Genomic DNA, 23477 nt, shown 5'->3' on the forward strand with positions numbered 1-23477 from the left:
AAAGTAAATAGTCCATTTCTAACATGTTATGAAATATGGTTATTGAGAATTAAAATAATATTTTCTGGTTCTGTTGTATTTTTTCTTTTTCAAAATGTGAATTTTAAAATTCCACGAATTTAACCATCTGAATGAACAAAAAAGTAAGCTGCTATGACCATGGAAAATAGTTAGTTGACTTTGGAAAACTTACTTTATTTGATTGATGAATTGTTCTACTCAAACCTATACATATTGTGGAGTAGCAAACAAATAATCAATAAAGTGGATATAGGAATAAATACAGTTAGACTCTTCATATAAAATAAATGAAAGATTGTAAATTCCTTGGTACAAATATTATCTTACGTAAGATCTTTAGGTCCCATCAACTATCTAATACTTAGCTTGGAATAGGGTTGATATCAACTGATTTAATAAAAATAATTATATATTTGTTAACTATTCAGAAATGTCCACACCAGAGATATGAAACTTAAAGTGTATCTCTAAAATACTGGGCAATTTATCTCACCTTGGAAAGGGAACACATATCTAAATTTTAACATAAAATAACTTAAAAAATAACTACCTTTCTTTAAATTAAGCATGTTCAATTCATTAACTAGGAAGTATACTCCAACTTGTTAAATTAAAAATTTTGGTTTAAAATGATAAAGATTTAATATATTTATTTAATACCTTCTTAGGCATATATAATTCTTTAAGCAATTATAATTACTCTGGTATTTGAATATGATAGGGCTTTGTGATAAAGTAATCGAGTAGAAATCTGTGCTCCCAAAGGTATTTGTTGAGAGAGCAGGAGGCCCTTACCACATGATTATTCCATCTCTATGTGGTTTGTGGCCTGGGTGACAAGTATCAGCTGAAAACAGGATTTGGACAAATCACTACAAGGAATGAAGTGGTTATGATGATACAGTATCTTTTCTCAAAGTGGGCCAAGAAATACAGCATGTTTGGTGGTTTAGTGATCTCAGGACACAAAATCAGATCAAAGATTATTGATGAATCTTTTGTAGGGTAAAATTGTGATGTTAGCAGGAAAGAACTAATTGTTCTGTGGCATGGACTTTGGTGTAAACATTCTGAGATTAGAGGAATAAAAGCAACAATAGTTAATTAACATCTGTAGGAATGAATGTCTGAGAAGATTTTATAACTCTGAGTTAATGAATTAACATCCCCCCCCTCCCCGCTTTTTGAGTGATTCTCCAAAGACAATTTCTATGTCCAACACTCCAAAATTTGATCTATTTTTTTCCTCTCTGAATCTAACAGCCAAATTCCAAGGAGGCTGAATTTGGTATTATTCATGTGGAAGGTGAAACATAAAACATTTTACCAGACCTTGAAATTAATGCTGCAAAGATTCTTTGTAAACATACCGGATTCTTTCTGTTTCACTGCTAGTTATGGGTCTCCCATCTCTAAGCCATTGAATAACTGGGGTAGGAATGCCATTTGCATTGCAGACCAGCTCAACATTTTCCCCTTCCAGGACACTGACTTCACTTGGAATTTCAGCACCAGCAACACTTGGAGGAACTTTGGAGAAATAAAAATGTCTATTAACAAGGCACAATGATATAAATTCTAACGAATACAATAGAATCACAAAACAATATGTCATTTTTCATTTCATATTCTTCCCAAATTGTGGTTCAAGATAAAACTATTCTTATCCTCATAAATTATTTTTAAAGGAGGAACAGCTAAAGCAGTCATTTCAATATTCCTGGTATTTCGGTAAGTTGATATAATTATTTAGTCATAGGGACTGGTAACAAGTCTAACTCATGGACACACTTCCTAGCTAAGTAGAATCTCTCTTGGACTAAATTCTCAATAGACAGTTTACAATTAGTGTAATTCAAGAGAATCCATTTTATAAAAATCTTAGCATAACGGTCTGAGAAATGTATCTATTGGGTTATTTCTTTCTCCATTTGCAATTTAAATATTATTTATTCTGAACAATGGTTAGGTTTATTGTTGTTTGTTCTCTTTTTCTAACCATGTTTGGTTTATACTTTAATGATTCAATCGAGAAATAATGTATAATAAAAATATTGACAATGGTATCAAACAGAAACACATTTAAATTCCTCTTCCATATAATCACAGTGGTCTGCTAGGGCAGCTCATGTCAGTTTACAACAGCCAATTTTGCACGTCTTCCCTACTCCATGTTCAGTGACATCATGTTGGTAGTTTGAAATGAGCCACGGTGGGGATATTTACACCATGGAAACTTGCAAATTATTGGCAACAATTCAGAACCTTTTTATCTGGAGAGTTAATTATAAACATTTACCAGCACACCACTGCACACTTTCCAAATCTAATGTTAGTCATCCAGAAGATAATAATAATTATACCAAATATACAGAATTGAGAGTACTAAAGTCAAATCAATAAGAATGTTAATAAAAAATATCCTTTAATGAGTGTCTAAAATATGACAAGCACTGTACTATGCCCTACTGCATAAATTATTTCTAGTCTTAGGACATAAGGATGAATGTAGAACATCTGGTAAAACGTCTGGTCACACCACATACCCTATGATTAACAGCTATTATTATTAATGCATTAAATATAACAACACAAAAAATTTCTGATTCTGAATCCCTGAGTAGCTATTTTCCCCTTTTGTTGCTGAAATCTCAAAGTATTACTAATCCAAGAAACCACTGATGCCCATAAACTTATTTTACTTTCTGTTTAATTTCATTTTTTTGTAGTTAGCTTTAGCAGAGCACACACAGATCCATAATAATGTGTAATTTATGGAAATTTTTTTTCAAAATAACTATATTAACATTGGAAAAAAGGAAGCATTTCGACTTAGGTTTAAGTTAGACTTCCATTTCAATTAACTATTGGGACATAAATACCAATTAGAAGTTTATTGAAAATAAAAAAAAGTATACAAGTTCTTGCATTGCTCAATACTACATTGGAACATAGTAGGATTAAGTAAGTATTTGTTGGATGAATTAATGCTTCTTATTCTCAACCCAAAATAGCATAAGATTCATGATTACTTGAATTTACCCAAACTCTTCTCTGTAGTTACAGCCTTTTCATGAATTAAATATTAGTGATATATTTAAATAAGAACAAACCTATGAGCTTAGCATCAAAACAAATTATGCTAGTTTTAAGTAAATAAGTATAATTCAGTAAGAATTTTGGTAAACATAGAAAAAATAAAGATTATAAAATTTCTGCTATTCTTTTTTCCACATCTATGCCAATTCCCATGAAAATAGAATCTACAGGTAAATGTAGGGCAGAGCATTGACAATACTTTTTGTTGATCTAAAGACTTTGAATAAATTACAAATGATCTCTCTAGTTGTAGACATATTTTGTACTATAAGAAAGAATATGCTAAAGATATTGACGATACATCCCATACCTTGAATAGAAAGAATGTAATTTTTCTGTGCTTTTCCTTCCATATTTGATGCAATGCATGTATAGTTTCCGCTATCTGAACGCTGAGACCGGGCAATTTGGAGTTTGCTACCTCCAGACAAAATATGAACTTCAAGTGAGTCAGAATTTTCTAGAGGCAGAAACAAAGCAAAGCAAAGCAAAACATTAAAGAAGCGTTTATTTCAACCTCTACAATTCAGCATAAAAATGTCTTGTTTCTTGTGATAGATTTCTTAATGGGACAGGGATTGGGGCTGGGTGAACAAGAAGAAAGGGATTAAGAAGTACAAATTTTCAGTTATAAAAATAATCACAGAGATGTAAAGTAGAGCCTAGGGCATCTAGTCAGTTACACTGGAATAACTACATATGGTGTCAGCTGGATACTAGACTTTTTGGGGTGGTCACTCTGTAAGGTATATAAATGTCTAATTATTATGTTGTACACCTGAAACAAATATAATAGTATGTCAACTGTGATTAAAAACAATTGTTAAAATGTTCTTCCTTCGTACTTTTATTTTATCTTATTCTTTAAAAAATATATTTTATTGATTTTTTATAGAGAGGAAGGGAGAAGGATAGAGAGTTAGAAACATCGATGAGCGAGAAATATCGATCAGCTGCCTCCTGTACACTCCCTACTGGGGACGTGCCCGCAGCCAAGGTACATGCCCTTGACGGGAATCAAACCTGGGACCCTTCAGTCCACAGGCCAACGCTCTATCCGCTGAGCCAAACCGGTCAGGGCCGTACTTTTATTTTAAATGAGAGCCTTTTTGAAAGAGGCAGAGAAAATTCTCTTTATAAAATAAAATAACTTTGAGTCTATTTTGTAAGTTTATGTGTCCATACATTATGCTTTCTGAACTAAGCACAGCTATGAGCATGATCTGAAAACCTGCTAGTTTATAAATCTAGTGCATTCAGAGCAAAAGGAAACCAGAGCCAATGCACAGCTGCATTACCTATGGGCTTGAGGTTCTTCATCCACGCTATGGTGGGAGGCGGGATCCCAGTGGCATCGCATGTTAAAGTCACAGGGTTGCTGATTGTCTCAACAACCACTTCTCTTTCGGGTCCTTCGATACTGGGTGGCACTGTAAAAGGACAGAAGGAAACCATGTGTCCCCATTAAGCCAATTCAGGCCACTTTCTTTCATTGGCATATCTGGGGGAAAAAGAGTTGTATTAGAGGCAGATGCTCACCATATACATTGAGGTGGAAATTTTTATCATCCCGTCCTGCTACATTTATAGCTCTACATACATACTGGCCTGTGTCAGATACCTAAAAGAAAAAGATACTATTGTATGTGCTCCATTGAGTTACAGATGACCAATCACACTGTTCCAGTGCAGATTAAATCACCAGTCATCTTTATGCTCAAACGCCCCAGGTCTAATTGCTTTCTGCAGTCCTGCGTTTTTATGAAAATAAGGTCAATGGCATGGACGATGTTGTTTTATCATAAACTGTAATAAAGGGAACATGCAACTCCCAATGCTCTCTTCTAAAACCCACCAAGGAGTCATGACATGCAAACAAGAATAAAAGATGCACCTCAGCTTTCTTGATGTGCAGCATTTGTCCACCTGCTAAAACCTCCACGTGAGTAGATTCTGTTATCATCCGCCCGTTCTTATACCACGTGATGACTGGAGGTGGGACAGCGTTGGACTCACACTCCAATGAAACTGAGGTCCCCTCTCTTACATTGACTACAGAAAGCGAGTCACCGCCATGATCTTTAATGCTGGGAGGTACTGAGGGAAAGAAACAAGAACATAAGGCGTTTTTTTTTTTTTTCATTAAGGTGTGCAGATGGAAAATATTTCATACCAGTTTAAAAGTGAAAGGATTTTATGAGGAGAGTGAAAACAAACCATAAACAGTCAGGGAGACTTTTTTCTTGCTTTCGCCAGCTTGGTTAATAGCTATACACGTGTACTGACCACCATCAGATTCCTTAGCCCGAATAATCTGTAGAGTTCGACCACCTGTGGGCAAATATAATGGAAATTGAAGAGTGGTATCGAGTGGTATCTATTTTATCAATAAGATAAATTGACAAAATATTCCACTGTAACATTTATATGGCAGCATTTCATAGTTCAGATGAAAGAATTGAATCTGTTTTATTTGATCCTTCCTTTAGGATTGATTCTACTTCTTTATAAAAAATGAAATTCATAATTTTTCTCTCTCCATTAACTAAACATGAAGAGAACTGTTTGATATAGGTCCCAATGAGAAAACAGTAATTGTACTACAGTCAAATACGTTAACAAGCATTTTCTGGGTTTAAATCTCCCACAATGCAGAAGGATCTGTTTGTCCATCTATCTATTTTTCCGTCATCAAGGGGCTCTCGGATTGATTAAAAACCACCAGTGAATTATCCAATGAAAGCACTATTTACTAGCCTATCACCCCTGTGGAATTGCGAAGCAGTTCTGTTTCTAAACTTCATAATTTCTTGAAGTAGACCTTGCTACTGTGCATTGCCACTAAAATCATGAAAGTCTATACAATCTTATCCTAATGGCCCCATTAGGTAAAGAGGCATGTAATGTGAACAAACAAACGGAGCAAGACAAAAGTTTTGAAAGGGACTAAGCGGAAATGCCATTTGTATTTAAAATAAAGGACCATGAGAACACTTTGCCCACCTTATAAGAGTAACGAGTTCCTTACCAGGCACAATGAGGGCATTTGTGTTTGGCTTGATAGGCTGTTCGTTCTTGAGCCAGCTGAGATCAGGAGGTGGAAAACCAGAGACCTCACAGGTCAGAGAGATGAAGTTGTTCACCACAACAGTGAGGTTTTCAGGGTTAGGACCAATGACACTTGGAGGAACTGTAAGAGTAAATGTATTAAAAGTGAAATCTGATGTGACTAGTAATATACACTGCAACTTATTAATATAAGTCCAGCCACTGTACTCTGCCAAAGCACCGTGTTACTGACACTGTTAATCACCCAGCTGTCTTCCCCAGGATTCCCAATGCCTTCACCACACTATGTCCATCAGTCTTGCTTCTCCCAATGACAGAGTGCTAGAATTTTCAGGAAATGTAGTTGGCAATTCCTAAGATGGTTTTGGCAATGTACAAAGAAATACCCGTGAGTGCTTTTTGTTAAGTTTGCATATTCTTGTTTTTAATATTACATTCTTATTTAAAGTTTTTATCTTCCTGCATATAGCATTTATAAAGTAGAAATTTAATTTGAGGGGTTATCTGTCTATCAATACATTTACAGGTTATTTCATCAATGAAATCAAAGACTTCCAAGATGAGCAGAAAACTTAAGAAATAAACAATACCATGGTTTGTTCAAAACAAACAAACAAGGAATTCCACAAGCAAAAGCAGTGCAGAGAAAAAATGAAGTAAAAAAGATAAGATTAATAATGCATTGAGTTCTTGCATAACTTTTTGTGCTAGATATAGCTTTTATCCTGGGAATTCATAACACATCTGTTTCTGTTTGGTCAGATTTATTCATTAAAAGAACCTCAAAGATATTAATGAAGAACTGTAAGTGACTCCCTGCACTAAAACCCGGGGATACAAAGGTGGAAGTGTTTCAAATATGAAACACCAAACACTGCTAGACATCGATATCCCCTGCATGTCATATCAGAAAAGAACATCTATGTTGCTAAATCAAGGTCCTTTCAGGGGAGAAATTTTTCATGAAATTTCAAATTTCAGCTCTCTCCAATACAAGCCACAATTTTATATCTATGTAGCAAACATATAAAGGAAATCTTTTATAACGATTGTTCACCATTTCCAAGTCAATATTCTGAAAGCAGCTGTGTGTCACACAAAAAAACTACTCTTTTGTAGAAGACAAACAATGGCTTTTTTTTTTTTTTTGCCAAAAAGAAAAAGTATTTATGGAGTGACCAGCATATACTGAAAACTTAAAAGTGTGATGAATGAATTCGGTGTGTTGGTGGCTTTTGGAATGATTTCACTCCTAAGTGACTTCTTTTCCAGGGAGTATATGAGGTACTAGAGCATGTAGCTCAACATGAATTCCACCCTTAACGACAGAAACTGGTTCCAATCAGTACTAGTGAATGAATTTTTATGAGGAAAAGATCTATATTTAGTCCAAACTTCATAAAAACATGTAATCTTAGGGATTGCAGATTTTGACTTTTTTTCTTTCTTTTTCTTTTTTTCTTTTAACTTTCAAATATGTAGAAGTTACTACCTTTTCTCTTGAAGGACTAGAATAATGTAAAAACAGGCTCCCAGAAGCTCTGTACTTTGTACCTTATAAATCCTACTAGCTGCGGTGGGGAGAGAGGGAGGCGATTGTATGAATGCAAGCCCCACACACTGTTTCAAGTTAAAAATACACGAAAAGCCTCCATAATGTAAAACACAGTTTTCCTGCCGTTTCAAGCACACCCCTAGAAGATGCTTTTGGAATTGAGCTCTTACCGTGAACATTGAGGTTAAAATATTTTTTGGCACTTCCAGCCGTGTTCTCAGCAATACACACATACCTGCCAATATCTGTTATTTGAGTATTTAGAATCTGAGGGAAAAATAAAGAAATTCCAACTGAATTTTTTTTATAAAGCCACTTGTCATCATGTTGAGAATGAATAATACGTAACCCTCCAGATGGACATAAAAAGAACATTTATATATAATAGCATTGGTGCTGGCTTTTATTAATCAGGTCAATCAAATAAGTATTTATTTATAAAGATTTCCAATCAGGAAAGGCAATTTTATACATCCTTGTGGTCTACTGACTACAAAAGTGCCCCAAATTATTCTCCCACTTTCCCATCTACCTTCCACAATGTGACTTTGAAACTCCCCCCATCACCAGGTAAAGATGTGGAATTTGGCCCTAGCTGGTTTGGCTCAGTGAATAGAGCATCAGCCCATGGACAAGATCCCAGGTTTGGTTCCAGTCAAGGGCACATACCTAGATTGCAGGCTCCATCCCTGGCCCAGATCTGGGCGCATGTGTGGGAGGCAACCAATGGATGTGCCTCTCTCACATTGATGTTTCTCTCTCTCTCTCTCTCTCCCCCTCCTTTCCACTCTCTCTAAAAGTCAATGGAAAAATATCCTCAAATGAGGATTAACAAAAGAAAACAAAAAAAAGACGTGGAATTTGTGTGGTTTTGTGCCTGGCCTTGACCCACAGAATGTGATGGAAATGACAGTGTGCCATTTCAAACCTAGCCCTAAAAAAGGCATTGTTACTCTTTCCCCCTCATTTGGAACTCGGTCACTACATGAGGAAGCCAGGACTAACCTGCTCAAGGGTATGGAATCACATGGCGAAGAATCAGCCCCATTATTGCAACTGAGGCCCCAGATATGTGCAAGAGCCCAGCAAGATCAGCAGAACCACTTAGCCTACCCACAATAGGCAGACACTTGGGTAAGCCCAGCTGAGACCAGAAGAATCCCCCAGCCAACAGGAAGAATTGTGAGCTGAACAAATGCTTATTGTTTTGAGTGCTTGTTTCAGAGTGGTTTGTTTTGCATAGCAATAGTTAGCTCTATACCAGTTATAATTTATTTTATTTAGCAGAAAGTGCTACCCATCTATATATTTTTTGGCCCTAGACACAGAAACATTTAAGTATTTTTTGCAGAGGTCGTATGATCATCAAATAGAAATAGTCAGGATGTTTACAAGATACTTTGAGAATTCAAAATTATTTAAAGGCAGTGAACTGACTCATTTTTAAAAAAATAAAGAACTCTAGGAGATATGTCCTGTGTTAGATACACCGATAGTTATGCTTAGATTCTTGGGCCTATAGAATATCATTTACATGTTCATGAAATAATTTAATTAAGTTGTAAACTAGCGAATCAGTGTTATTTCTATAAGTACCTAACTATCTTTTAGGACACTTGGAAAGAAAAATATAGACATGTCCATTACTGAACAATTCAGGATATTTATGTGGTTCCCATTATTATTATATTATAAATTCTTTGCCAGTAGCAAGTAAATCTTAATTGACAGGGAATCTTATACCAGCTAGAATTTTATCACCAGAAATATGCAGTGAAAAGGACTGTAATAATTTGCTTAATGGTTGCTTTTTTTTAATCACAAAGACCACGTCTTAAACTTGTGTGTGTGTGTATGTGTGTGTGTGTGTGTGTGTTGAATGTAGACAATTTCTACAGGAATTCACATAAAACTGTTAATAATGGTCACCTCTCATAGTGTGAATAAAATGAAGAAAATAATTTTATTTCATATCCTTTTTATGTTTGGTTATTTTTACAAATCTATTTCTAAATAAAAAAGTTATTTTTAAAAGTCATAAAGAAAATTATAAGATACAAAGCCTACCGGGTATTTTAAAGTCAGATGTTTTTACTTTTACCTGCAGAATTCTTCCACTGGACAGAAATTTATGATGCTCATCTTCCAGCAAGGGCTGCCCGTCTTTCTGCCAGGAATTCCTCGGGACAGGGCTGCCGCCCGACAGGCACTCCATCCGCACGCTCTTGCTCACCAGCACGGTGACCTCCTCAGGGAGATCACTGTTTGCTTCCTTGATAACCGGCGGCACTAATAAGTGATGGCAGCAAAAAGGTAATAACAGGAAACGAGGCCTTTTCTAAATGATTCTAGTTTTCTGACAATTTAAAAAATTGTGGGGTAATTGAGCCAAACTTGAAGAAGAATCTATGATCCTTAATAAATTAGCGGAGATTCAGATTGTGTGAATTTGGATTGATTTTCTTCCCTCTCTTTACCTTCCCTGGACTAACCCTTCCTATATTTTCATTCTAAGTCAATCGCAAATTATTCTCCAAAATATCTTGTCTTGCTTTCTCTCTCAGCCCATTCCATTCATCTGCATGAATCTATAGTCAAGTCTATTTGGTCATCTAGATAAACCAGATCAATTACAGAAATGTACAGATTTGGTCTCATTTGCAAGGGAATTGTCTGGGCTCCTCAGTGTGTTTCCCCAGCCTCAGTATCAGTGATATCAGCATCATCTGGGAGCTTAGATAGGAATGCTAATTTTGGGGGCCACCTTAGCTCTCCTCCATCAGCATTCCTAAAAGGGACCAAGAACTTCATGGTTTAACAAACTTGTCCTAGCCCAGCTGGCATGGCTCAGTGGTTGAGCATCAACCACAGAACCAGGAGGTCACAGTTCGATTCCCAATCCTGGCACATGCCCAAGTTGTGGGCTCGATCCTCAGTGTGGGGCATGCAGGAGGCAGCCGATAAATGATTCTCTCTTATTGATGCTTCTCTCTCTCTCCCTCTCCCTTCCTCTCTGAAATCAATGAACATATATTAAAAACAAAAACAACAACAAAACCTCTCCTAGTGATCCTTATGCACATTAAAGACTGAGAAGTCATGCTCTACATTTTCTGACATATATTCATTCTCATTTAATATAGTAATACTGTGAATCCAGGTTCGTGTTTACATTAGACTAGTCAGTTATGAAAAATCACATATTGCCCATGTGATTTTTATAAATGGAAATGTTAAATAAACTAGGAACACATGTGTTGGTTGCTTGTGAATGCAGAAATGTAGTTACAGGGTAAGTAATGTTTTTATCTTGTTTAGAAAAAGCTTAGTTATTTTACGTTTCAGTCTCTTATCTTTAGCAATCAGTAAAGATGGCACGTTTAATGCAGATGCAGTCTTCTGGTATTCGCGTCTCTCAAAAAACAAACTGAGAAGTGTCTATTCAGGTCCTTTGCCCATTTTTAATTGGGTTGTTTGTTTGGTGTTGAATTTTATAAGTTCTTTATACATTTTGGACATTAACCCCTTATGAGGTGTATCACTGGTGAATATGTTCTCCCATACAGCGGGTTGTCTTTTCATTTTGTTGGTGGTTTCCATTGCTGTGCAAAAGCTTTTTAGTTTGATGTAGTCTCACCTCTTTATTTTTTCTCTTATTTCCCTTGCCTGAGGTGATATATAAAAAAATGGGCAAAGGACCTGACTAGACATTTCTCCATAGAGGACATACAGATGGCCGATTAACATGAAAAGGTGCTCAGTGTCACTAATCATCAGAGAAATCTGAAGTAGGTCTTATCAATAGGCCTCTTGGCTTCTGTCACTGGTTCAGGGATAGATATGTGATTCATACTTGGCCAGTTAAAGCCATGGACATCTGATTCCGGGACTTCAGTTGTAAATAAAAGCTTTCATTTGTCTCTGAAACTAGGAAGATGTAAGACCAGAGCTTCAAGGGGCCAACTTTCCAAGCAAAAGGACCCTCCACCTGAGAATGACACTAATAGAGAAAAACAAAGCCAAGAGACAGGTTAAGTCTGGTAAACTCTTTTGAGCCAAGGAAGTCAGACTGCGACCTGAGGACTTTTCAGGTTCATAAGTCATTGAATTCTCTCTCTCCCTCTCTCTCTTTTTTTTGGTTGATACTTCAGGAGTCTTAAACAATATGCTATCAATTTGTATAAGACAATGAACTCAATGGGAGAACTATCAGTTTCTGATTATCTTTATAGTCTTTAAGATACTTAGCTCAACATCTTGCAAACATTAGCTCCTCAAAAATATGTTTGAGCAAAAGAATGGGTAATAAACAAACGGAAACAAACTCACAGAGTACCCGGACGTCATATTGAAGGGAATCTTCTCCAGCCTCATTCACAGCCACACACGTGTATCTCCCGGCATCTTCTACCTTAGCCCGGGGAATCTGCAGCACTCTCCCACCTGGAAATATATCCTAATGTGCTTACTGCTGTCAGTCTTAGAGCGAATGCTGCTCATAAGCAGGTACGATTTTTCAGGTCTAATAACTTCCTTGCATTTTCTTTCCAGGTTCCATTTTAATCCCCACATATCACTTTCATCACAAACACTGAATTATTGAAAAGTGAGCCCGTATATGAGTGAGACCTCCTGAGAAATGAATAGCTTGTGTGGATTTTCCTTAAGGCAGGAATGTTGCTCTGTGTCCCTCATCATGTTCCATGTGAAATGTTACTCTGTAGTAACTTCCTGCTTTATAGTTGGAACACACATAAAGAAGTTTACACGGTTGCGTGCAAGTAGAGGCTTCAGAAAAATAATAGCCAATGGTGCAAAAGGCATACAGTACACCATTATGCATACAATCTTGAAAGAATAACCGTGTATTAATTTTTCTTGTTAATATGATTTCCAACATAGAGAAAAGTTATAATAATTGTATATAAATTGTTACAATTCTGTATATTTTATTCCATTGGTTTTATCTTTGTTATATATATATATATATATATACATGGTCGGTCATATGTGTTATATATATTATGTATCTATGTAATCTTTCTTTGAACCATTTGAGAGTAACTAGGACACATGATGTGCTTTTATCCCTAAATACCCATGGATTTATATTTCATAAAAAAGGATAATCCTTTATATAACTATAATATAATGACCAAAATCAGAAAATGTGAAATCAATCCAAAACTACTATTGAATTCAGAGTGCACAGTCAAATGTCATTATTATTATAATATTGTCTTTTATGGCTATTTGTTTTCAAGCCCAGATCCAATTTAGGATCACTTATTATATTTAGCTGCCATTTCTATTTTGTATCTATTATTTTTTCAAGACATTCTCTTATTTAATGAAGATAAAATTTACATACAGTGGAATGCACCGATCTTAAGTATACAATTTGATAAAGTTTGAGGAGCCTATTTTAATGTTTGTTAAAAGTGAATAGAGGCCTTGAAAATATTACTATCTCACAACAATTTAAATATCTCCTTTTCCATCAATAACTAAAATACTTGAAACTAATAATCTTTACTACTGTTTTATGATAAATGCATTTAATAAACTGAGTACAACTATTCGTAAATATATTTTAGAATTTATCATTAATGTATAGAAACCTAAGTGACTATTTCATGACACTATTAGAAAAATAAAGGCACAGGGAAGGCAAATGACTTCCTTAAGTTGATAGAACGATCCTGCAGCAGATCTGAAGATTAACTAAGGGGTTCTATCCGGTGCCAAATTCTCAACCTGAAGCGACAGGAACAGCTGTGACATCTGGCAGCTGGTGTCATATAAATTACATGGCCAGGACGTCAATCAATTCAACTGGTCTTAATAAATGAGAGAAGCACATCTGGCACAGATTCGGACTTTCACCCTGTTCAGAGCAGTCCTTACCTGGTAAAATCAATACTCTATCACTGGAGGCCAGAGGACGGCCGTCTTTGTACCACGTCAGCGTGGGAGGAGGAGCAGCGTTTGTCTCACAGTAGAGAGAAATGGGGTTGTTGATGATCACATCCTTGGCTTCTCCACTCCTGCCGGTATCCAGCGTGTTTCCCATTTCCCAGAGTTTCTGAAAACTTGGAGGAACTACGGAGGAAAGACATGGGAGTTTGGACACATATGCATGCCAGTTTCAATCCATTCAACGAAGACCTTGGCTGTGTTCTCACGAGAGTGATATATAAATGTAATAAATTAGACAGTGTGACAATATTTTCAGGTATTTCTACACCTACCAGCTCTAGCTGTGAGCCAGAAAAGTAGGAGACAGAAGCTGGAGCTGGTTCCCCTGGGAAGAACAAGTACAGGCTCTGAATGCTATGCTCACCCCCTGCTCCCCTTCCCTGTCAATGCTGCCTGCGCTCAGCAAGGAGCTACTAGAACAAGCCTGGCGAAGGAATGCCATCATAGCAGGAGAAACATATTTTGAAGAGCCATTAAAAAATAGTGGCTCAGTCGAGAGCATTTTCCAGTAATTTCTCTTACTAAAAAAGCTAAAGGAGTTATGATGTCAAGATTAATAAGTCCATTAACTAAAACAGTAGGATAATCTCAAACTTTTCTGGGGAACACATAAAAACTTTCTGGAAGGTGATTTGCTTGTACATCAAAAATATTGAAAATGTGCGTAACACGTGACCTAAAATTTCCGCTATTGGTAACGAATAAATGAAAGAAATCAAAGATATACAAAAGTTATATGTAAAACCACCCAGTGAAACATTACATACAAGTAATGAAAACTTGGAAATGACTCAGACATTCAATAACAGGTATCAGGTTAAATAAATACCTGGATACTCAAGTGCTAAAACAGGTATAGTTATTAAAAATCATAGAAAAAAAATCATGTTGAGAGTAACTATCAACAATAATAGCAGGTGTCATTTCTTAACCATTTTTCTAAGAGTTTTACATACTTTATCTTATTTAATAGTCACCACATTCTATAAAACATTCATTTTCAAAACAAGGAAACTGGGGTTTAAAATATTTAGGTAATTTACCCAAATCAAAGGTTTTTTTTGTAGCCACAAAGTTTTTAGAAGCCAAAAATCATCATTCTATTCCAAGTCTGACTACTTTAAATTCTGCATTTTATCTTTTCTTTCCATATAAATGCTACTTGACAAGAAAAAAAGAAAACGCCCTGGGCTGTGTGCTCAGTGGTTAGAGCGGCAGCCTGCACACAGAAAGGTTACTTGTTTGATTCCCGGTCAGGGACATACCTAGGCTGCAGGTTAGATCCCCGGTCCTAGGCCTAGTTCCTGCCGGAGGCAACCAATCAATATGTCTAACATCAATGTTTCTCTCTCTCTCTCTCTTTCCTTCCCTCCCTTCCTCCCTTCCACTCTCCCTAAAAATCAATGGAAAAAAATATCCTAGGGTGAGGATTAAAAAAAAAAATTTAAAAAAAGAAAGCTTCATGATATAACATTGGGGGAAAACTAATGTAGCAAAGAAGTATGGATCATGTGATCCTAATTTGTAACTGCAGTTTACATTTACAAAATAGAACAGAAGGAAAAATATCAAAAGGAAACACATAAAAATAACTAAAGTAATCCTGAATAATGGGATTATTTTTTTCTTTGTTAATTACTCAAGTCCAGGTTTTCAATAATGAATTCATATTATTGTCAACAGAGAAGAAACTATTTAAAATAAAACCAAGCCAAATCTCTTTTTCATTGCTTAGACATATCATGTAAATTAAATGATATACAATAAGCACATCAGTATTACCTTGTATATTCACATCAAAATCCAGCTCATCTTCACCTGCAATATTAGATGCCACGCAAGTATATCGTCCAGTGTCTGATATTTGAGCTTCCTTTATTTGAAGTGTGTGTCCATTGGCAGCAATATTAACATGATCATCTGATTTAAGGGGCTGTGATTCAATTATAATTAATGTTAGCATTAAGTACTCTAATAAATCCTCTAAGAGACCATGCTGTTGATAATTTGTATAATTCAGAATAAACAGAATTAAATTTTATGTGAAATACTCAAAAGCATATCTTTTATTATATTTTGTCAAAAATGCTAGAGCATTTTAATGAAAGGTTGAGGGCATTAACATAATCTGATTTCATGTAGAAGTCACTGTTCATTTAGAAATATCATCATCACTTCATAAATAAAAAATTTTAACCTAGAGATATTTATATTATGATGTTTTATTGAAAGTATTACTGTACTTAATGGAATATTAACTCACAGATATTTATATTATGATGTTTTATTGATAACATTACCTACAGTTAATAGGGCATTTTTCATCTTCTACATATTCCTGTTTACACTAAGTTCCCTCTTATTCCTTGAAGATTTTAGTTCCTGGATCAATGTCACTTCGTCTAATGGTACTTTTCTCATAATTCTTCGTGATTTCAGTATCTACATAGTTATCCAATGCTGTGTGCATCCAATGCTGTGACCTCTTCTCTAATTGTTTGTCCTCAACCCTCTCTCAGCCACTCAACAGGTAAGTCATACCTAGACCTTATAATCACCCATAACTGCCCCACTTCATAGTCTCAGTTTCACGTTCTCACTCTCTGACCGCCACCTCCTAACTTTCTAAGTCACTTCTAGCATCCCAACTCCAATAAATTTTTGATCCCCTGGGAGGACCCACAATCCACGGGCCTTGCAATGTTATCAGTGCCTCTTACTCTCCTCCTGATCTCCATTCCCTCCTGACCCAGAGAAGTCTACTATGGCAATCGATCCTTGTATAAACCCTCAACTCCCTTGCCTCTGTCCCTTTATTTTACTTCCCTAACCCTGGTTAATATCAGTCTCTGTCCATTATGAGCTTCCCTGGTCTACTCAAGGACATCCCTCCAGCAACTGTGTCCTCTCTTACCTACATCATCAGCAATTTATTCTTTTCCACCAGATTATTTCAATCTACATACAACATACTGTAACTTCCCCCATTAAAAGAAAACTCTCTTCCCCTCACATCCTGCTACCACCTTCATACCAGAAACCATCAACTCTCTTCTGGACCACTACCATAAACTCAATCTAGACCATTCTTTTGTTCTCTCAATACAGAAGCAATATAATCCCTTTAAAACCTTAAATCAAAGCATATCACTGTTGTATTTAAAATTTTCTAGTGACTTCCCATCAGAATAAAGGACAACTGGTCTACCAGCAGTATAATCTGGCATTCTATTAATCTTCTTCTGTGTCCTCATGTGTTGGGGTCCAACCCCAGCAGGTCCAGAGGTCCCCAAAGGTGTGGACGGAGTCAGCGAAGAAGGAATGACATGGAGACAGCATTTAGTTAATCAGCAGCCTAGCCAGGATCTCTAGCCAGGATCTCCAGCCAAGTTCTGTATTTTATTGACTTGTTACATCTGTATTTATGCCAGTTGATTTTAATCCTATCAATTTCTATCCCAAGGGTTAGGGCGTTTCTTATCTCCATTCCAGGGAGTAAAGATTATGTAGCTTAAGCGTGATTGTTCGTAATTAAAGTGATTAACTATCCACCTGGCACTTAGTTAAAGGGTTTTATTCCCTCCCTAATTTCAGGGAAAAACCCCTACCTGGGGAAACAACCTTTCTCAGAGAGGTGACCTTGGTTAAAACACATAGTGCCAAAAAGGGGAGCAAACATATTAAGAACAGTATGCCGCACTAGCCTGCCAGTCTGTAGTCCCAGGACAACAGAATCTTGTAGGTTAATGCAAGGGCCAGCTGGGGCTGAAGAATTTCCAACAGGTTTCCAGACCCAGGGAGCACCCTCACTCAGCCCTAATATCCCATGAGTCGTTTGACCTCTTCGCTCTGGGCCTGCAGGGTCTCACTTGCATATTTCTGGAGGAGTTCCATCTTCTTCCTTCGCACAAGTGCCTCCTCGATCTCTTGCTGTGATGGCACAGGGACATGGGCGATGAACTTCTGCTACTCATCTTCACCTCCTTTCCCCTGGCTGCCTTCCTCATCAGACTCCTCCTCCGTGACAGCGTAGATGTTGATTTCTTCCTCCTCTTCCTCTTCCTTTTCTCCTCTTGCCAGCCGAGCCTCTCTCTCTGCTTTCCACTTTTCCACTAACTGGGCTCTGAATTTCTTTTCATATTCCTGTTCCAAAGGCACAATAACACCATCATCTTCATCTAGGTAACCGTAGTATTCAAAATCAATTGCCTTCATGAGCTCAGCACGTGTCTTTCTTGGAGGAGGAAGAGGTTCTTTTTCAAATAGCTCTCTAACACCAGGCAAATCTTTTGCTGCTCCAAAGTATTTGTAATCTCGATTTCCCGGGACTTCTTTGCCTTCATGATCCAGCATTTTAGGGCCAACTTTTACATAATCAGGACAACCCAGCTCCTTTACCCGGACCTCCCAGTGTCCTTTCTCTCTTAGCAATTTGTTAATTTCATCATTCAGGTCACGAATTTGGAATTCACCTAAACCAGCATTCTGAATTTGAGCCACTTTTTTAGAGATCTCTCCAATGATCTGTCGTCTCCACTTCTCAGCTTTGGGCAACTCAGTCCATTCTGAGGCAAGGAAGGGTCTTCGTTCCTTCACTTTTCCCTCTTCCAATTGAGCTTGGCGAAATCTTGCTAAGGCCGTCATGGCCTTTTCTGCATTTCGGACCATGGTGCAAGTGAAGGGGGCCGCCCTCGGACCGCGTGGCCAGAGAACTTCCCGGCCTCAGGGGAGGCCAACCCTGGCTGTTCGGGCACCAATTGTTGGGGTCCAGCCCCAGCAGGTCCAGGGGTTCCCAAAGGTGTGGACAGAGTCAGCGAAGAATGAAGGACATGGAGGCTGCGTTCAGTTGATCAGCAGACTAGCCAGGTTCTGTACTGGTTCTCCAGCCAGGTTCTGTTTTTTATTGTCTTGTTACATCTGTATTTATACCAGTTGATTTTAATCCTAGCAATTTCTATTCCAAAGGTTAGGGCCTTTCTTATCTCCATTCCAGGGAGTAAAGATTATGTAGCTTAAGTGTGATTGTTCGTAGTTAAAGTGATTAACTACCCACCTGGCATTTAGTTAAGGTGTTTTATTCCCTCCCTAACTTCAGGGAAAAATCCCTACCTGGGGAAACAACCTTTCTCGGAGAGGTGACCTTGGTTAAAACACATAGCGCCAAGAAGGGGAGCAAACATATTAAGAACAGTATGCCATATATGCCAGGTCCCTTGAAACATATGCTGTGCAGATGTTTCTTTCCTGCAGCGACTGTGTCAAGCAGTAAGGATGGACCAGCTTCCGGCACTCATGGGTCACTGCACTCCAGCAAAGATGTCTGAGGGCCTTGGCCCTTGAGATTCTCTCTACTTTAGCATATTTTCCTCTCATATCTGATGTTTGCTTCCTTTACTTTCTTATCAGCGAGGCCTTCCCTGTATAAATAAGAGATCACACTCCCCCCACTCACTTTTCTTCTTCTTGACTGAATTTTCTCCACAACATCTACCCCATCTGGTACATTATGCATTTTACTGTTATGTTTGTTTAGTTTTTGACTCCCTAAAGTTCATATGAACAGAGATCTTTCTATTTTTCCTTCATAGCTGCACCCTCCTCACCTAAAACAAAGTCTTGCCAATAATATGATATGATCAAAAAATAATGTAGAATGCTAATGGAGAATATAAAAGTAGGATAATTTAAAATTTCTATGCTAAAGAAAAAACTTTAAAGTGTGAATAAATAAAACCCAAATGCTATCTCAAAACTTTTTGGGTCTAACATTGGCTATATTTTTAGTGATGTTCTCAAAATCTCTGTTTTGTTCCAGTGGTGTTGCTTATCTGAAGAATGAAATAACAGAAGGATATGGGAAATAAACAACAAGAACAAAAACCAGAGTGCTTTTTTTTGTACACATTCAAGGGGACCAATCCCAAACCCTAAAAAATTTAACAGCTTAAAGTATAACAATTGGATCAATTTCAGAGTCTGTGTTTGAAACTGTAATTTAACTACTCAGTATAAAATTCAAAACCACACAAAACTGTCTTATTCCTAGTGCAATTCTAATCATTATCAAATTTTTATGTGTGCGTGTGTTTGCTTGTGTTTATGTGTGTGTGTGTGTGTGCATGTGTAGTAGTCACAATGAATGAAAAGCCTTTAGATAAAATTAGAAATAAAATATGATTTGCAGGTGAAAGGAATTAACAAGTAAACTCCTATAGATTTAATACTGTACCATGAAGTGTGCTTGCACTTAGGAAAGAAACTGTAAACAGAACATGGTGGGAGTTCCTTATTTTTCCTTTTGTAATGGCTTCCAGATGAAACTTGCTTATTTTATGAGATGATTTTTTTTAGTTGCCAGTATTGCAAAATCCATCTGTGATCTGAAAAAATAAAGCTATATCTTTCTGCATCTTAAAGCATGACTCGTACCCGAACTGCCACAACTGGATGTAACTGACCACTTGGTTGATTTTGTGTAAAACAGGACAAAGATCAGCTTAGTAAGCACAATATGCACAGCAACGAAAAATCATCTATTTTGGTTTAAACACCAGCATATATTTCTTTAAAAGATGCGTGGAAGAAGAATGAGAAATGAGGGTATGTGGTCTGAGAGATCACATAACTGAAAGATGTGCTTTTTCTTTAAAAGTTTCTCATTGCCCCTAATTAATTATGTTGGGCACTTAATCATTACATCTAGCTTTCCCCTGCATCTTGGAAGGTTAAAAATGTTACCTTTTGTAAAAGAGTTAAAGATGTTTACAGAAAGTTCTGATGAAGCTCAGTCCCCATGTTATGCCTGTCATAAGCTGGGTTAGCACTGTTTTTTTTGTGTTTCTTCTCTATGAAGTTTATTTACTATGTAAAACCAAAGAACACTAAAACCGTTCCCCAGTGGGAAGGTGGTTGAATTTTCATGGACAACTGCTAATGTACACAAAGACAACCCTTGTCAATGATGGAATAATACTAATATTGTTGAACACAGTTAAAGTTTTTTGGTTTTTTGTTTTTTTTTGCAGATTTATATTCTTAGGAGCATGAGATTGTGCTAGTTTTAAGACCACATTGATTCTCTGAGTTACTTGTGTCTGTTTTACTAGTATTATTGTTTAATTGACCACTTTAATCGGTAAGAAACCATTAGCAAATGAAAAATCTTGTGACTGGCCTGTCCATCCTTGTACCAGCTGAGAGAGGCTGAAGGAATTGCATAGGCTTCACATTCCAAGGTCAGGGTGGTGTTTACTTTGATCTTCACTTCTTTAGGGGAAAGCCCTGGTCCTAAGAGGTCCCCTTTATTGATTATGGGTGGAACTGCATAAAAACAAATATTAAACCATTAAACACTGGTTCTTTCAAATACATGGAATACCATGAAAATCACACGGAGGATCACTTTACAAGAAAAAACAAGGAAATAACTGAAGCATTTTCTATGCTCCCTTTCATCAAGAACCCAATATAGGGTCGTACGAAAGGGTCGTGTTCAGATACAGATTATGAAGGAAAATATCTTTCTCCCTTTGTCATTATAACACTGACAACGAGGCTAATGTCCTTTCCAGAACAGTTAGCTGCATTGGTGTCAGGTTCCCAGACACAGTGTGAGCATAACCCATAAAATGCATTTTATCGGTCATTAAAGAGACCAACTCAAAGAACCAAAGACAATCAGAAAGATATTCTCCCTTTTAAAAAAACAAAAACAAAATCTTGATATGTTGGTATTATTAATACTCATATTAGCTTTGCTTTTTCCCTCAATGTATTTTATTTATTTTTCCTTTATTGATTAAGGTATTACATATGTGTCCTTATCCCTCCCATTGCCGTCCCCCGCCTCCCCCGATTCATGCCCTCAACCCCCTGGTGTCTATGTCCATTGGTTAGGCTTATATGCATGCATACAAGTCCTTTGGTTGATCTCTCCCCTTTACCCCTGCCCTCCCCTACCTTCCCTCTGAGGTTTGATGGCTAGCTTTGCTTTCTATTTATAGGTCAATGTACAGTGGATCTGTCCAAAGACACTGATGAACTCATCCTACACTGCTGATGAGAGCATATGTATTCAAACAACAGTTTTATGCACAAAAGTACTATAACTTAGCCCAGAGGGTAATTCAGAAGGAAAAACAGAGAAACTTAAGGAAGTGCCACTGAAAAATTCTCCGAGATATTTGTGAGCAGACTGATCGGGCCCTTTACATCGTTAAGCAATCGAGGTCATGGGCACCATGTTTAATTTAACATCCATCTTAATGAAGCAAGCTCCATAAACATCAAACTTTAATAATGAGTATTAATAATTATGGACCCATAAAAACAGAGTTGGAAGAGTGAGACAACTTGGGGGAAAAATGAAGCATAGTGCTCTCTCAGAACTTACTGTAGACCTTCACTTCGTAGTGCTTTATCATTTCCCCCGCCTCATTCGTGGCTACACAGGAGTATCTTCCAGCATTGTCCTCCTGTGCGTTTAGGATCTGCAGAGTCCTACCTCCTGAAAAATCACGGGACACCAAAGAATCTTTGAAATTACGGCGGCGGCAGAGCATGCACAAACTACCAAGGTTTTAATTCTTACTATTGGTATATTTTTCTTCTATATGCCAATTCTGTAATAGGTATTGAACACAAGACAAAGTACAAAACAGATGGCTGCTGCATGACCACCTCAGGCTCATTCTGATTCTCCCATGCCTCTGTACTCAGTCTAGCTAAGGTCCCTATTTCACTCTCTTTATAACGAGGTCTCTCCCTCTTAGTCATCTTCTCCTTCCCATCTACCTGGCCTATCAGTAGAGGTTGGTCTTGCTAAAATACAGTTTTTATCATGGTACATTTCTCCTTAAACATCTTCAATGGTTCTCAATTGACTAAAGAGTAAAGTCAAAACTCTTTAATCCAGGCATTCAAAACATGACTCTAACCTTCCTTCCTGACCTTTCCTCCTACCTGCCCCCCTCTGTGTAGCAGACATACACAACACACATATAACACACTGTCTCCACTCGTTTGGGAGGGAGGAGTATAATTATTATTACTTGCACATAAATAGGCTATTTTCACTTTATACCTTTCCCACCTTAGTCATTGCGATGGATCTGAAATCTCTCCTAGTTCATTTCCAAACAAAGAATTTCTATAACTTTTCTTTAAGGTCTGGTTCAAGTTCTGACTGCAGCTAAGCATTTCCTAATCACTTCAGCTCACACTGGCCATTCCTTCTTGTGACTCCTCTAAAACTTGTGACTATTCCATTAATCATGCCCCATGACTATTCATAACCCATGAGTATTCATGCATTCATGTTGTTAATTAACTTTCACATGTTTTATCTCTCCTCCACATAAGACTGTAAATTTCTTAAAGCCAGTGAACATACTTTTTAATTCTTTCTATTTTCATACATATTGCCAGGTATTAGTGAGGAACAAATAAACTCAATTGGAATACTAACTTTCAAGGCTCAATTAAACAAGAAATAAATTTCTACCCCTTTTTGTTTTGGCATTCCACATAACATATTTTAGCAATTAATTACATTGTGGTATTTATTTGCCTTTTTATTTAGGTATTTTATTAGTCTTTCAAAAAGTAATTTCAGATACCTTACATTACAGTACATATACAAATAATTTTATAAATTAAAATATCAATAGAACATAACACAACCAAGAACATAAGTACTTCAATAACAAAACTCCAATGATTCTGCTTTTCTACCATAGTAGATGGCACAAATGCA

At 36.9% G+C, this 23477-nt stretch overlaps 2 protein-coding genes across 2 annotated transcripts in view; both read right to left on the reverse strand.

The window, feature by feature from the left end:
* Positions 1-23477, reverse strand: part of HMCN1 (hemicentin 1) — a 377912-nt gene that overhangs the window by 80959 nt on the left and 273476 nt on the right. Inside the window, exons 51-64 of the mRNA XM_036343707.1 lie at positions 22116-22229; positions 20898-21043; positions 15506-15656; positions 13652-13846; positions 12074-12187; positions 9846-10033; positions 7915-8011; positions 6149-6310; positions 5338-5451; positions 5015-5217; positions 4660-4741; positions 4419-4550; positions 3431-3580; positions 1392-1551 (exon numbers count right to left, since the gene is read on the reverse strand). Of these exons, the coding sequence (XP_036199600.1) occupies positions 1392-1551; positions 3431-3580; positions 4419-4550; positions 4660-4741; positions 5015-5217; positions 5338-5451; positions 6149-6310; positions 7915-8011; positions 9846-10033; positions 12074-12187; positions 13652-13846; positions 15506-15656; positions 20898-21043; positions 22116-22229 (2008 nt within the window). The remainder of the gene's footprint in view (positions 1-1391; positions 1552-3430; positions 3581-4418; positions 4551-4659; positions 4742-5014; positions 5218-5337; positions 5452-6148; positions 6311-7914; positions 8012-9845; positions 10034-12073; positions 12188-13651; positions 13847-15505; positions 15657-20897; positions 21044-22115; positions 22230-23477) is intronic.
* LOC118673171 (pre-mRNA-splicing factor ISY1 homolog) lies at positions 17486-18451 on the reverse strand. Its single transcript, XM_036343706.1, is given in 1 exon segment — positions 17486-18451. A coding segment is annotated over 1 exon segment (852 nt). The 5' UTR covers positions 18392-18451; the 3' UTR covers positions 17486-17539.

Source organism: Myotis myotis, unplaced genomic scaffold (genome assembly GCF_014108235.1).
Source record: "Myotis myotis isolate mMyoMyo1 unplaced genomic scaffold, mMyoMyo1.p scaffold_m19_p_18, whole genome shotgun sequence".
NCBI classification, from domain to species: domain Eukaryota; kingdom Metazoa; phylum Chordata; class Mammalia; order Chiroptera; family Vespertilionidae; genus Myotis; species Myotis myotis.